General features: G+C 38.3%; 1 protein-coding gene across 1 annotated transcript in view; it reads right to left on the bottom strand.

Moving 5' to 3' along the window:
- Positions 1-15,266, bottom strand: part of ERGIC1 (endoplasmic reticulum-golgi intermediate compartment 1) — a 141,237-nt gene that overhangs the window by 35,210 nt on the left and 90,761 nt on the right. Inside the window, exons 4-5 of the mRNA XM_074292082.1 lie at positions 5,007-5,101; positions 3,552-3,676 (exon numbers count right to left, since the gene is read on the bottom strand). Of these exons, the coding sequence (XP_074148183.1) occupies positions 3,552-3,676; positions 5,007-5,101 (220 nt within the window). The remainder of the gene's footprint in view (positions 1-3,551; positions 3,677-5,006; positions 5,102-15,266) is intronic.

Here is a 15,266-nt window from a genome sequence, read left to right as displayed (position 1 = left end):
CTACTTTGGATCACTGAACTGCTGAGAAGAACCAAGTCTTTCGTAGTTGATCACTGCACATTCTTGCTGTTATTGTGTACAATGTATTCCTGGTTCTTCTTATTTTGCTCAGCATCAGTTCATGTAAATCTTTCCAGGTCTTTCTATAATCAGCTTGTTCATCATTTTTTGTAGAACAATAATATTCCATTATCTTTATGTACCACAACTTGTTCAGTCTTTCCCCGATCCTTTGCTAGGTGGTCCTTTGTTCTTAAAGATTTTCAGTTGAATTGAAACTATGGCAAAGCCTACTTACTGAGCAAGCCTTCAAATGAAATAGAAATATCTTCTGCACTCTTGGAGCCTCCCTTTATCACAAGATAAGTTTTTTCAACAAGTGGCCCAGTTGGCACTTGGTACTCTTGAGATCATTGGTTATAATGGTTGTGATGTAGGACTAATGATCACTTTTATTTCTGGCTTCTAAGATTGTTTAGAAAAGCCAGAAATGAGGCTTCTGGTTAGCATGAGGCAGAGTTTACATATAAATGATTAATACTTAATTTAGAATCTTTGGTGAACCAGTTCAATGATATACTGTCCTTTATTCTTGGATCCCTTTTTCTCTTGTGCTATCACTGATCAAACCTTGTTAAACCATAATCCTTAGTTATTCTCATCATCTGATTCTTGCTTTACTCGCATGCTATTAAACTGAACTGGAGGAAATTATGAAACCACCTATACTGTGTCTACAAAGTTAATGCCAACTGGGCTTGTACTGCAGCAATCTAATTGTACTTCTCATGTCTAACCAAGTCCCTATCCCACTTAACATAGCAACTATTGCACAGATTTTCTTCTCTTTTCAAGCCTTCATTCTATCCCCCACTTTCAACTCCTATCTTTGTTGAGGACCTTATGAAACTGAAGACATCAACCAAGAAGTCTTTTTTATCCCTTCATCCTCATCTCACAACCCCCCCTGAAATCATCTATTGTCTACTCCTTCATACTTCATTCTCTGGTGAAGTGCTGCTTGCAAAGGTCAACATCCCTACATGGACCCTTGATCCCATCTCCTCCTGTTTTCGTCAACAGATTGCCCCTACCAAAATCCTTATTCTCTAATATTCATCCTCTTATTATCTACTAGTAGCTGTCCTGCTGCTTATAAACATGCCCAATTTTCATCTTTAAAAGCCCTTGATAGATACTACCATACTTGCTAGTCATTGCCCTATATCTCTCTTCTTCTCAGTTAAATTTCTTGACAAAGTCATTTTCAATCACTGATCTCATCATTCAACTGATATTATTCTCCTCAAAGAATCCAGTAGTATTTAACTGCAAAATTAATGGTCTCTTTTTAGACCTAATTTTTTTTTTCACTTTTCATGAGTCTGTCCTTTAGGCTTTGTCCTAGGTCCTTTTTTCTCTCTATAGTTTCTTCATTGATGAATGAACTCATCAGCCCCTAATTGAACTGAAGTTCAATTATCATTTCTATTAGATGACTCATAGACTACTTGTCTAATCCTAGTTTGTCTCCTGAGTTCCAGTCCTTTTGCAACTACAAACTATGTGTCTTATAGGCATCACAAAGTCAACATGTTGAAAAGTAATGGGGCAACTAGGTCCCCTGAGAGGACACTTATCGATGGAAAGAAGGGAAGAAGGGAGGAATGGAGGAAGGGAAAAAGGAAAGAAGAGAGGGAGGAAGGGAAAAAGGGAGGGAGAAAAGAAGGAAGGGAGTGAAGAAGGGAAAAAAAAAGAGAAAGAGAAGGAGAGAGGGAGAAAGGGAGGAAGAGAGGAAAGGAAGGAAAGGAGAGGGAGGAAAAAAAGGAAAGGAAAGGAAAGGGAAGGAGGGAAGGGAAGGGAAGAAAATAACCTGGGATTTGTAATCTTTTATCCTTGACTCCTCTCTCTAAACATACTTGCACACACACACACACACACACACACACACACACACACACATGCATGCACACATACAGCATGCTAATATAATATCTATCAAATATAGCTCCTTCTCTCTACTCAGTCACCTAGACTACTGTAATAGCCTTCTATTTGTACTACTTGTCTTGGGTGTCTCCCTACTCTAAACCTACTTTTACAAAACTGCCAAAGAGATGACCCTATTGTACCTTTATTCAATAATTTTCAATGTTCCCAATTACCATTAGGATTAAATATAAATTCCTCTGCAACTTAAAGCTCTTCATAATTTAGCTCCTTTCTATTTTCCTAGTTTTTTAACACATTACTCATCTTACAGTAGACTGAGGAAGTTGTTGCTGAGGCACTTTTTAGTTGTGTCTGACTCTTTGTGACCCTATTTGGAGCTTTCTTGGCAGAGATACCAGAATGGTTTGCCATTTCATTTTACAGGTGAAGAAATTGAGGCAAACAGGATTAAGTGACTTGCTCAGAGTCACAGAGATAGTAAATGTTTGAGACCAGATTTGAACAGATGAATCTTCCTGACTCCAAGCCTGGCACTCTATCCACTGTGCCACTTAGCTGCCCAAGCACTAAGGAGATATAATTTTAATACCTCCCTCAGCCACTTGGTAGCTGTTTGATATTGGGTAAGTCACGTAACTGCTATCTGCCTCAATTTCTATAGCTCTAAAATGGGAATAATAATAATAGCATCCAATTCACAGAGTTATTGTGAAGATCAAATGAGACCATATATATAAGGTGTTTTGTAAACCTTGAAGTACTATATAAATGTTATTGTTATAATGATTATTTTAATTATCAAACAGAGGATTATCAAAAATTTTAAATAGAATCTTCTTTGGCTAAAATTCATAATATATCTTGAGTGGTGCCAGTCTTTTAGTAGTATCAGATTACTGGATTTGACAAACCCTCTCCTTTCTTCCCCAGGGACACATTAGATAGAGACAGACTTCAGCAGTCCTGGGAATAAACTAGGTTTCCCAGAGAATTTCCCATAATCTCTATAATCTGTGAATCAATTTAGAGCCCAGTGATGCAGCTAGATTAGCAAGGAGGTGGGGGGATTTGGGAATGAGCAGATGAAAAATGAGATTTAGGGCTATCACTTCCCTTCCTGGAGCCTCAGTTTCCTCAAGCATCAAAGGAGAGGACTGGGCTAAATGTCCTAGTTTTAAGGCTCCAGTGTGTTTTGCCCATAGAACACACTCAATAAATGCTTATTGATTGGTTACTGATTCCTTCTAGAACTAAATCCTATAATCATATAAACCTGTTTAATGAGACATGACCTATGGAATTTTTCAGGTATCATATTTTTGTTGGAGTTTCTTAAAAACCTTCCTAGAATTGTACGTTTACTTGGTTTGAGTAATAATGATGATACTGACCATAAAGAACCCATGATCTTATGATTCCAAAGCAGCCTGACTTATTTCTAAGCCTGGAACTATCTAAAATCTATGGTTTAGCAGCTGGAGCAGCAAGATTACCATAAATATATGTAGCTATATAGTGAATCTAGTAATTCAGTTTATAAGTGGAAAGCCATGGACTAGGAGGGAGATAGCAAGAAGAGACCCAAAATCTTCAGTCACCTTGTTGATGCTGAACTGGCCCTCGAACCGGCAGCCTTCACCATCATTTAGAGGAATCTTCATTGAGTTATCAATATGTCCAACTTCATGTCTCCCCATCTCATCCTGGATGTCCAGTCCGACCACTTTGGAGTAGCCAGGGAATAAAAAGAACAAAGGGAGAATCACAATTGGAGGAAAGGATAAGGGATGGAGGTATCCCTGTGGGTATTTATTGCAAAGCATCTATCACCTGGTCAGCTAGAGAGAGGGATGACAATCAGGCAAAGGGATAAGTAAGAGAGGATTTCTTTCAATTTAAAGAAATATGGACTCTCCCTTTAACTCACAGAATATGAATTAAATATTTTATGAAGTCATAGAGATGTTTTTTTGGAAGTGCAAGCTAATGAGGTTCAGATGGAATGCTTTTATCTAGTTAGAATAAAGCAATCTGAGAGAACAGAACTCTGGTGTCTCTGTACTATCAGTCTTAAATCCATCATTATCGACTATCTATAAAACTGGAGAATTTGGTTCCATTTTTCTTAGGTCCTAACGTCCTTATCTGAAAATGGGAAGAGTGACAACAGCCTATCTTAATGGTCCTAAGAAATGTTGCAAGTGACAAATAACAAAATTGAGGGTGAATCTAGAAAATATAAAAGACTACAGAACCATGGGTGCTTCCTTGGCATATTGACACATTCTAAGACAATAATGAAGAATAGCAGCTGGGAGTACCTTGGAAGTAAGTAAGGGTCTCTTTGGTATCAATACCAGGGGATTAAATAGTGCCAAACTGTGGGAGTGACTGTGTGTGTGTGTGTGTGTGTGTGTGTGTGTGTGTGTGTGTGTGTGTGTCTGTGTTAAAAAAGAGTAAGAATAAAGGACAATACAACTAGGGAACCTTCAAACTTAGGGAAAAACATAAGAGGATATTCAAAGCTTGGAACCAAAAATGCTGATGTGGTCTGACTGCTTTACCAAGTGGAAAAGGGTCTGGGGAAAAAAAAACCTCTTTCCACTACGCTAATGCTACCAGGTTTCCTATGTGACTAAAATTTTCCTTCTTTTAGGAGCATTGCTTCTGCAACTCCTGAATTAAAGGTCTAAGGCCAGATTTATTTTTCTAAATGAAAGCAAAAAAACAAACAAACCCATATTTGAATAGCATAGGGTCCCTCATTCTGCTCTTACTAAGTTTAAAAACAATGATGTAATTCCCATCTGAAAGCCCAAAAGTAATAATGAGTAAGAATTCTTCATTCAGATTTTGGTTTTTCACTAAGCTGCTCTAACTCATAGTAGTCCCCCTGAATCAAAATCATTTGAGGAAAATGACTTAGCAGGGACTTACAGAGCCAGGGATATTATATTCTGGGGGGTAGAACTGAAACTTTCTGTAGCTTGGTCAATCACCTAATCACAAAGGTAGAATGTTAAGGGAATAGAAGAATCACTTGTGGTACTTACATTCACAGTGTAAATTCGGTAAACTGATGTTCAGACTGACATCTATTTTACCTCCACTGTCCTTATCTGGATCATCGACATATAGTTCATTCACTCTGTGGGAGACACAAGCACAGGGGTTTTCACTATAACAGATGTGCACTGCCTTTCCTGCTCCCCAACAAAGCTCCACAACTTTCTGAAAGAGAGGTAATAGACTTAAAATGCTGAAAAAAACATATTGTCAGATATAGATAGTGTGGGAATTTGTTTTGCTGCATCATACATGTTTAGTATGAGATTTTTTTTTTCTTTTCCTTTTAATTTTTTAATTGAGAAGGAAGTAGTTTGAACCCTTCCTGCAATCCAGTTTCTTATACAGATCAATCAAATTGGTTTTTTCCCCTGAGACAATTGGGGTTACGTGACTTGCCCAGGGTCACACAGCCAGGAAATGTTAAGTCAAATTTGAACTCAGGTCCTCCTAACTGTTCTATCTACTCCACCAACTAGCTGCTCCCATAATCAAGTATTTTTGAATTAGCAATTGATTCACATTTAAAGACTATATGAAAGAAGAGATAAAGGGAAAGCTCCTATAAAATGAAGTACTCTCTCCATTATGTACTCATACTCTGGCCAATAAAAATTTCTCAGATTTATCAATCAATCAATGTTAGGCACTACACTAGTTGTATAGATATTCCCAAACAAAAATTAAGTAATTCCTCCCCTCAAGGAGTTTACTCTTTATAAGAGGAAATATATATATAATGTGCATATACATGAGCATATACAAACCATGTATGAAGTAAATAAGAGGTGGCATGAAACAGCAGATCAGGAGAGAGCTCTGAGTTTGGCTTCCAATCCTATGTTTAAGGTGATTCTGGCCAATTTACTTAATGTCCAAATTCTCCCAAATACCTCTCTAAGATTCTCAGTTGCTGAACAGATGCTGATTTTATTGGTAGAAGGTGTTTTTCCTCATTTGAAACTCCCTCTACCAATAATATCATAGGTCTAGTAAAACAAAACAAAACAAAAAAAAACCTAAATAAAAAGTTCTTTGTTTGGTAGGGGAGGAGCTGGCAGCTGTAAAGATCACAGGTTCACAGGTAAATAACCAGAAGAAAACTCAAAGGCTTGTCAAGTCCAAATTCCTTAAATTTTCTCACTTTCTAGAAAAGGAAATGAAACTCAAGGAAGTTAAATGATTTGTTTAAAGTCATATAAATGCAATTAGAGGCAGAATTTAAATTCAGCTGTTCTGAATGAGAAAAGGCTGGAGGGAAACAGATTCTAATATGAGGGTACCAGTCTCTGCAAAGGCCCCCAAAATGGAAGATGGAATGCTGTGAAAGAAGAATGGCTAGAAGATCAGGTTGACTGGACTACAGAGTATGAAGGCAAGATATGAGACCTTTAGATGACAAAGGTGTTTATATTTTATGATGGAGGCAAGAGAGAATCCTTGGAGTTTATTGAGCATGGGAATGAAATAGCCAGATCAGTGCTTTTGTCATTCTATACTTTGGCTTCTCAGTGGAGGAGAAATTGGAGAAGAGAGAATAGGAGCAGGGAGTTCAATGAGAAATGTTACTATCTAGGGGAACAGTACGGACACCCTGAACTAGGGATTGACTGTGAGTGTAGAGAAAGTGACAAATGTGACATCTGTCACATGTGTGATCTGGTGACTCACTGGCTATGTGGGCTGAAGGAGAATGATACATTGAGGGTGACTTCAAGGTTGTGAGATTGAATAAATAGAAGGATGGTGGTTTCCTTAGTAAAGTTAGGGAAGTTCAGAAAATGGGTAGGTTTTAGGGCAGGGAGAATGATGAAGAAAAGATAATGAGCTTTGTTTGGACATGTTGATTTTGAGATGCCTATGGGACACCTACTTTCAAATGTCCAAAAGGCAGCTGGTGATGAAGAACTGAAGCTCAAGAAGGAGAACAGAGATGGAGAAATAGATGGGGAATCATCTGCATAGAAATGATTGAATTCAAGGGATTAGATGAGATCAAGAAGAAAAGAGAAGGCTCAGGATAGACTCCTGAGCTATGATCAGTTATTTAAGGGGTAAGATAAGGATGATGATTCATTAAAGGAGCCTGAGAAGGAGTAGTCAGAAAGACAGGAGAATCATATGCAGAAATGTCACCTTAGATGGGAGACAATATCTAGGAGAGATGGGTCAATTGCATTAAATGATGTAGACGTCAAGAGTGATGATTGGTAAAAGGCTTTGGCTCTGGCAATGAATCACTAATGACTTTGGAGAGAATTTCAGTTGAGTAATAAAGTCATAAGCTCAATTGAAAAAAGAAAGGAAAGGAAATGGAGTCAAAGAGCCAGGTAGCTTTTTCTGTGAGTTTAGCTACCAAAGAAAAAAGAAGAGAAGCTTCGGTGATAGCAGAATCAAGTGGGAGTTATTTTAATAATTGGAGAGACCTGGAAATATTTACAGGAGAGAAGGAGCCAGTAGAGAAGGCAAAACTGAAATTTTTTGGGGTAGGGGAAAAACAACACAGGAGAAAATGTGCTAGAAAGGATGGAATCAAGAATAAGTAAGTGGGGAATAATAATAATGCAAAAAAAAAAAAGAAAAAATCATTAATAAAATATTAAAAAATATATTAAAAGCAGGAGTTCAGACAAAAAGGGTCTTTTGTAACTATTACATTTAATAAACAATTTTAAAGACAATACATAATGGAAGTTCAGTTTCACATACAATCCTCTCTTCAGTAGTTTTTCCCCCCCATAAATTGAAATGTTTAGTTTTGTCAAGTTCATTAAATTTGGAAAAATTCCTTAAATAGAAATAGGTCACCTTCAGAGACTAGTAAAATATACAGAAGAGGAATGAAAAATAATAATGATACTAGTACTACTACTACTACTATCACCAGTACTATTAACATTTATATAGTAACCACTATAGAGGGCAATGAGGTGGTACTACTACTACTACTACTACTATTATTGACATTTATATATCTACTATGTGCTGAGCACTGTGCTTTACAAATATTATCTCTTGTGATTCTTACAACACCCTGGGAGGTAAGAATTATTATTTTTCCCTATCTTTTTACTGATGAGGAAATTGAAGCAAACAGAATTAAGTGACTTGTTTCCCATCACACAGCTAATAACTCTATTTGCTGTATCACCTAGCTGCTGCATGTTAGTTAATTTTGTTTTTAAAACTACTTGAGTAGCTTTTGTAAATGATTTTTGGTGGTGGTTTTAGTGATGGGTGGATGTTAAAAACAACAATTCAGGGCTAATTAATTCCCAGGTCACTAGAACTAGGTTGTTCTAACAGATGAAACATAATATATATGGCGATTGAAATAATTTTGTCTTGACAATAATGGAAGCTGGCTTACATGATTTGCTACAAAATCCCTTCTAGACCTATCAGTTTCTGAGTCTGTGAGCTAATCTCCTGGCTCTGTTAATTCAGGTTAAGGCCTAAATATCTTCTCCAAGCAGGTCTCCCTTCTTCAGCCTTGCTCCTTGGTGAATGTCATCTCTCCATCTACTTTGTCAGTGCCAGGAAAAGGGAAGGAAGCTGGCCCTGACCCTCTGGAGCATCCAGATAAACCTGGGCAGCTAAGTGCCCTTTTTTGTGCCGAGACCCCAAAATAAATGGGACACATTAAAGGCAGTGCAGGAGTTGGGTCAGAAAAGCACTTCTCCTAGCCTGCTTCTGACCCCACACCACAAAGCTGACAACCAACTGGCAGAATCATTAGTAGGTCAGCTGAGGCGTGGATTGTTTTCTCCAGTGCACCTCCTTAGGCTTCAGCCCCCAACAACAGTCTCCTGCCGTGAAATCTCACTGTCATGTATTTTCTGGTGACTAATGGGATGGTCATGTAGGGAGGGGCCCCACGCTCCTCCTCCGAGGGTGCAAAGGCTCTTCCTGGGATGCTACTCACCTTCCTACCTGGGTTGGAGACATACCTTTTAGGTCTTATTGAGAGATTATGGAGATTAAGTCACACCTTGTAATTTTCTATGGAGAATGAGCTCACTCAGAAGCAGCATTAATCCCCAGGAGGGAGGCTACATGACCTCACCTTTTCAGGCCCCAAGGGGCTGCTCCAAGCACAATCCCCAGCCAACCCAGTTTCATAAGACTCTCAGTAAACTGGCAGGGCTCCTAATTCCCCTCTGTTCTTTGGCATTTCCATGACACACCCAGCTGGTGCTCTAGAAAGGGCTAAGAGCCCAGCCTTCCGGCCCTTTAAATGCTACCAAAAGCAAAGGCAAAGGCACAGGCACGCCAAGGTAAGGGATGGAAAACGCATTTGGCTTCCAAAGGCCTTCCTCCAGTCTGGGGCTGGGGAAGTTAATCTGTGTTATGTAACACTCCATGTACACAGTGTTTCTCTATGGTTCCTTCTTGAAGGACCTCAAGCCGCTATATAAACACCTATTGATTACATCTCTATGATATCCGGATGAGGTAAATGGAGTCATCTCCAAGATGTATTGCCAATTTCTCATTCCAGGCTGGCATCTATTTGCCACCCAACACATCCTGGGGCTACTATCCTTTGACGTACAAATAGTAGATGTAAACTAATTTGATTGGCCCAAGCCAAGCAAAATTGGAAAGATAAACCAGCTGCCAGAAGTCATCGGGTATGTAGTTCAAAAGCAAAACAAATCACTTGTGAAGTAGCAATTGCTTTGGATTCCTCAAGGGCAGGGACAACAGACAAAAAGATTGGAACTTGAAATCCCTGGCATGTCCATGTGCTCCCGATAGGCCCCAATCCCAGGCAGGCTCTGTGCTTTCATTTTAAAATAAGGGCTGGGACTTAGGCAGGTAGGTTCAGGTAAACCTTTTGGATTGCTATAATAGCCATTATTTGTCATTTTCATGTCCCCTTCAGAGTTTCCTATCTGTTCTGGGGGATTTCAAAATGTCAAAAGCTCTGGAAATGACTAACGCAAGGAATTCTCCAGCACTGGAATTTTGGAGATCTGGGTTGATCTCAGCTCTGATACTTACTGCCTACATGTATATATAGGCAAATCATTTCACCTAAGTTTCCTCATCACTAAAAGAGGAGACTGAAATAGATGAAATAGAACAGTCATTCTTTAAATAATCCCTCCACCACTCTGATGAAAGTATTTTCAGACTGCTTCTCTTTTTTTTTTTTTTTTTTTTTAAACACTAATATTTATTGGTCACTTTCTTCTCAATAATCCTGTGAAGTAGTCAGTAAATGTATGACTATCCCTGTTTTAAAGATAAGGAAATTAAGGTCCAGAGCCACTCAAGGACTTGGACATCATAGGGACATCATACAATTAGTTCAGTGTTATATCCAGGGTTCAAACCTAGCTCCTCTGACTCCAAATCATTTCCCTCATTCTTCCTTACTCCTATGCTGAGGCTATAAAGCTCCAGAATGGATTAAACGAATCTGTAAAAAGAATTGCTCACAGTTGTGTTCCCAGCTGACTTTGAGGCAGAATTAGCTCAATTAATTAGAATATCTTCTTGAAGGAGTGAATAAGTGTATTGGTGAAGAATAAGGAGTACAGGGGGAGAAGGCATTCCAGCAATGATAATGACATGAGCAAAGGTGTGGAAGAGGGAACTAGAATATCATATAGAGGGGAAAAAACAACCAGTTTCATTTGGCCATGTAGGGGAGAGAGAGGAGAGCTGAAGTTGGAGAGGTACGGGGTGAATGGAGGAGAAGCAGCACTGGATGAAAAGCCTTGAAATTTGAGGCTGAGAAGTGAATTGGATGACATCTATGGAAAACAATTTTATTTGCTTTTAGAAGAGCACTTGAATATTTCAGATTCCTGTTCAAAGCCACTGAACTGAATACTTAGTAATTTGGTTGCTTGATACTTACCATCAATGCAGTGCACAGTAAGATCTTAAGACTTTTTTGGCCTTAGCAATAGGGTTACATAAACAAAATACAAATGAGAATAGAATTCTTCATCTCCACCTACTCTGGGAAGAAGGAAACACTCACTGGCCTTGTCATACCAAAAAAAAGTGATATTAAATTATCTTTTAAAAACTACCATAAAACCCATCTTCTTACATCTCTATAGTACAACTTCAGAACTAGGATGATGGGAGCTCAACAACATTGCATAAGGATATCTTGGGGCTAGAAAGGACTTGGAGGTCACCTAATTCAATCTCAAGATTTTTTTTTCTATATGGTCTTTAACAAATGGTCTCTCCCTAAGCTCCCTAAGCAAAACTTTCAGTGATGGGGAGACAGATCATTTTCCAAAGGTAGTCCTTTCCCCTTTGGTTAGTCTACTGGGCAACAAGTATTATTTAGCATATTTTAATGTGAAGAAAATATTCCAGTAATTAGATGTTTTTAGCTGTTTTCCCATGAACTTAAAGATATAAATGGAGTCCTTGCTCCAAATTTGCTATAAAATGTCACTCTGACTCTATTCTTACATTCTGTTCTTTGGTCAAAAGCATGGCAAGTGTTAAAGGGTGGACTGTACAAATGAAGACTAACAGCAGGTTCTATATGACTTATGTTCTCCATTCAATGTAGACCAATAGAATTACTGATGGAGGGATGATGGTTTTCCCTCAAGATTCTTTCAGATTTCTTCATTGAATTTCTTATCTGGTTATGCAGAAAATTTCCTCCTCTAGGGGAAAAATATTATAAGACATGATTTGTTGGAAAAGGCAAAGGAGAGAGAAAAAGTAGATTTTGGGAGAACAAAAGGTACCAATAAATAGATACCATGTGTATGTGTGTATGTGATAACTCCTCTGCTTCCACTTATTAGGGATTACTAAAAATTCTACCTTAAGGGGTGGGGGTCAAGTAAAACAAATCTAACTTATCTTCCTTATGACACTGCTTTGATACCTAGAAACTGTTATGTCTCTCTGTGTCTTGTCTTTTCTAGATTCAATATTCCCATTTCTTTTAGCTGCTCCCCATATGGCATGGTCCCCAACATCCTCCCCATCCTGGTTGCCCTCAATTGAATGGTGAAGAAAGAAAATAGGTCATATCACTTGGCAGAAAAAAATACTACAAGAAGGAAACTGCCAAGAAACTTTAGGGGAATCAGATGGCTTCCATAAAGAGCTTATGGAACAAAAAAGCCGTATAAGCAGCATTGCAATTAAGGTCAAACATCTGGAAATGCCTAAAATGGAATGATGTGGTCATTAATAGCTGAGATTTATAGCATTTGGTGGTTTACAGAGCCACATAATACCCTCTCATTTGATACTTGTCTCAACTCTGTGAGATGTCTATAGATACTATTGTTACCATTTTAGAGGCACACAACTATAAGTAAATTCAAGGATACATAGTAATTGGCAAAGTTAGGAACCAAACTCAGGTTTTCTAATTTGACATCTAATTTGTTTTGTCTGACTGGCACCTGGAATGATCCATATGTTATAATATTGCCCCATTCTAATTTTTAGCTTGATTATTGAAATCTGCCTCCTTTTCTATCTTCCTTCCTAATTCCTTCCCTCAGACAGTTGGTACAATAGGAAGTGAGCATTGACAGCAATAAAAGTAATAATGTAGAAAAGGATAAGCAACATGAGGGAAGAACTGCCAAGTGCAGGTGCTACAAATTCATTTTCCAAAACCTATGGGATTGAGTTAGAAAAAGTTCTTAAGTAATTACAAAATCAGCCTTGAGTACTACCCCAGTTAATGTGACATATAACAAGTTACCCTTACCCACAATTTCCTCACCTACCTCACCCCATTGTTGTGAGGAACAAATGAATTAACATCCATAAAGCATTCGGAAAAATTTCAAGTGCCATGTAAATATTAATTTATTATTATTGTTGTTATTATTAATTATTATATTAGTGCCAGGGTGTTTTAAAAGATGGATCATCTACATTTGATGATAACAAGACCCAAGAACCTCAAAACACCTGTTTCCTTTTGGCAGCAGAGAAAAAAACTGAATAGAGCCCAATATGTAGAGATGACCCCATCATTCATGGAGGATGACAATTCTGTGGGTTTGAGAAGCAGGTAGAACAGCTGCTGGGCGTGTGAATTAGCTTTCCTTACACCTCCCATAAGCATTCAAAGATTATTATGTGAGGGAGTCAGACACCTGCCATCATTATTGTCATTATAAATTTTTTTTTTAAGACTTGTCTATCACTTTACAGCTGATTCCCACACTTTACTAATACTGAACTCTACAAAACCCCAATGAGGCTTATAAGGCTTACTGCTTGCCTCACTGCCCTAGTGCATCTTAAAAGAAGCAACATAATCAGCAAACTCAAATCCTCTATTAGAGCATGGAGGTAATAACCTCGAGGAAGGCTCTTCTGGTGAAATATAAGTTCTGGCAGGTGATACTCTGGAGAAAGGCTTCAAGGGCAAGCCTGCCATTTAAGGAGCAGCCACCAAGACGTCAAGGAGAGGTCTGCCCTCCAAGGATCATTCTGCTGAGCTCATAGAGGTTCATCACCAATGCCAGCAACCAGGATATCCATCAATTGTTCAAGCCAGAACAACTCATGCAGAATATCTAACTAAGGCCTGTCATTTGCAACCCAGACAGTATTCAGTCCTTAAGTTCTTCACTGTTTTAAATACTAAGCTTAATGAGGCTGAGAGAGCTCAGCTCCAATAACTTTATGCTGGATAAAATGCATACGGAGAGCCTGATATTTTCACTGCCTTCAGATGAAAGGGACCTGATTCATCTATCTCTTTCCCATCTCGTCAAGATGATGGAATTTGAAGATCTGCTGGCTGTTTCCAAAGGTAAAGATCCCAAGAGAACCTCTTTGGACAACTGGCCAGACCTTCATGGGGGAACTCCTTCCTCTCACCTTTTTTTCCCTCCCCAGTGAGCCATCTTTTGTAACAAAGAGTAAAACTGAGGAAGACAAAAAGCATTTTAGCAGAATCTATCAATCAAGTTGGTCTATACTGAATCAATTAGCATTTATTAAGCACCAGTTGTGCCAGTAACCGTGTTAAATACTCTGCACCTATAGCTTTCCACCTCTGAAAAGAAGATGAGGAGGTATTTTCTCATCTTTTCTTTAGGCTCCAGAGCAGACAATTACTCTCAAAGGAACTGAGTTGATCCTGGTGACTTGAGCCCAATGAATATGTTGAACAATAAAAAAAAAAAAAAAAAAAAAGGGCCTGAGAAACCTGCTGAGAAGCATTTGCCCAACCCTCTTAAGATACCAAGCAGGTGAAAAAGCATTTAGGGTTATTTGATTACCACAAGTGAGGTCAGAACTGCTTAAACAGGTAACTCAGGCTCAGAAGCCCAGCTGATGGGGCCACTTACCTAACAATAACTGATCATCTGTCCTCTGTGGCAGAAGAGGCACTCAGGGTAGTCAATCTGCAGAGAGGTCAGATTAAATGCTCTTCCTAACCTGTACTTTGCACAAAATAAGCCTATTATGTTATCAACTTGAAAGTCACTGTCCTAGCTGCATTAGAATGAAATATAAAAGCAACAATTTTATTTCTGTAGATATTGACCTGCTTAGTCCTTTGGAGAAAAACTGGGAGAGGCAAAAAACGCTACCATTGTTGGTTTTCATAAACATCCTCACCAAGGTAGTAGGACTCTTGGATGCTTTTCAGTTTTGTGATTAACAAGAGACTTAAATTAAATGACAGCTAAAGGAAAAAATGCAGCAGAAAAGAGATGTAGGTCAGAATAACTGAGTTCAAATGTCAGCTTTTTGAGAAATTAGCTATGTTATCTGGAATAAGTTGTTAGCCCTTGTACCTCCGATTTCTTCACTTAAAAACAGGTGTGCTACTATTTGGGTTTCCTAAACTTTATTGAGTTGTGAGGAAAGAACTTGGTAAACTTCAAAATGTTACAGAAAGACAACTTGTGTTAGGTTGTTTTGCTTAAATGAGAGTGGATAGAGCACTCAACCTGGAGGCAGGAAGACCCAAGTTCAAATATGACCTCAAACACTCTTTGTTACCCTGAATAAGTCATTGTTTGCCTCAGTTTCCTCATCTGTAAAATGAGCTAAAGAAGGAAATCAAAAACCACTCTCTGCCAAGAAAACCTAAAATGAGGTCATAAAGAAATAGGGCTGAAAAACAACTGAATAAAATTAAAGGAGGGTGGGGAGAAGGTATTTTATGATATATTATATTAAAGAATATCACTGACATTTTTTAGTGATTTAAAATATTTTCCCTTAAACTTTTTTTTATATTTATTAAAAAAATATTCCATTTCAAA

This window comes from Sminthopsis crassicaudata, chromosome 2 (genome assembly GCF_048593235.1).
Source record: "Sminthopsis crassicaudata isolate SCR6 chromosome 2, ASM4859323v1, whole genome shotgun sequence".
Lineage (NCBI taxonomy): Eukaryota > Metazoa > Chordata > Mammalia > Dasyuromorphia > Dasyuridae > Sminthopsis > Sminthopsis crassicaudata.
The sequence above is the reverse complement of the archived record's forward strand: the minus strand, read 5'-3'. Positions and strand labels throughout refer to the sequence as shown.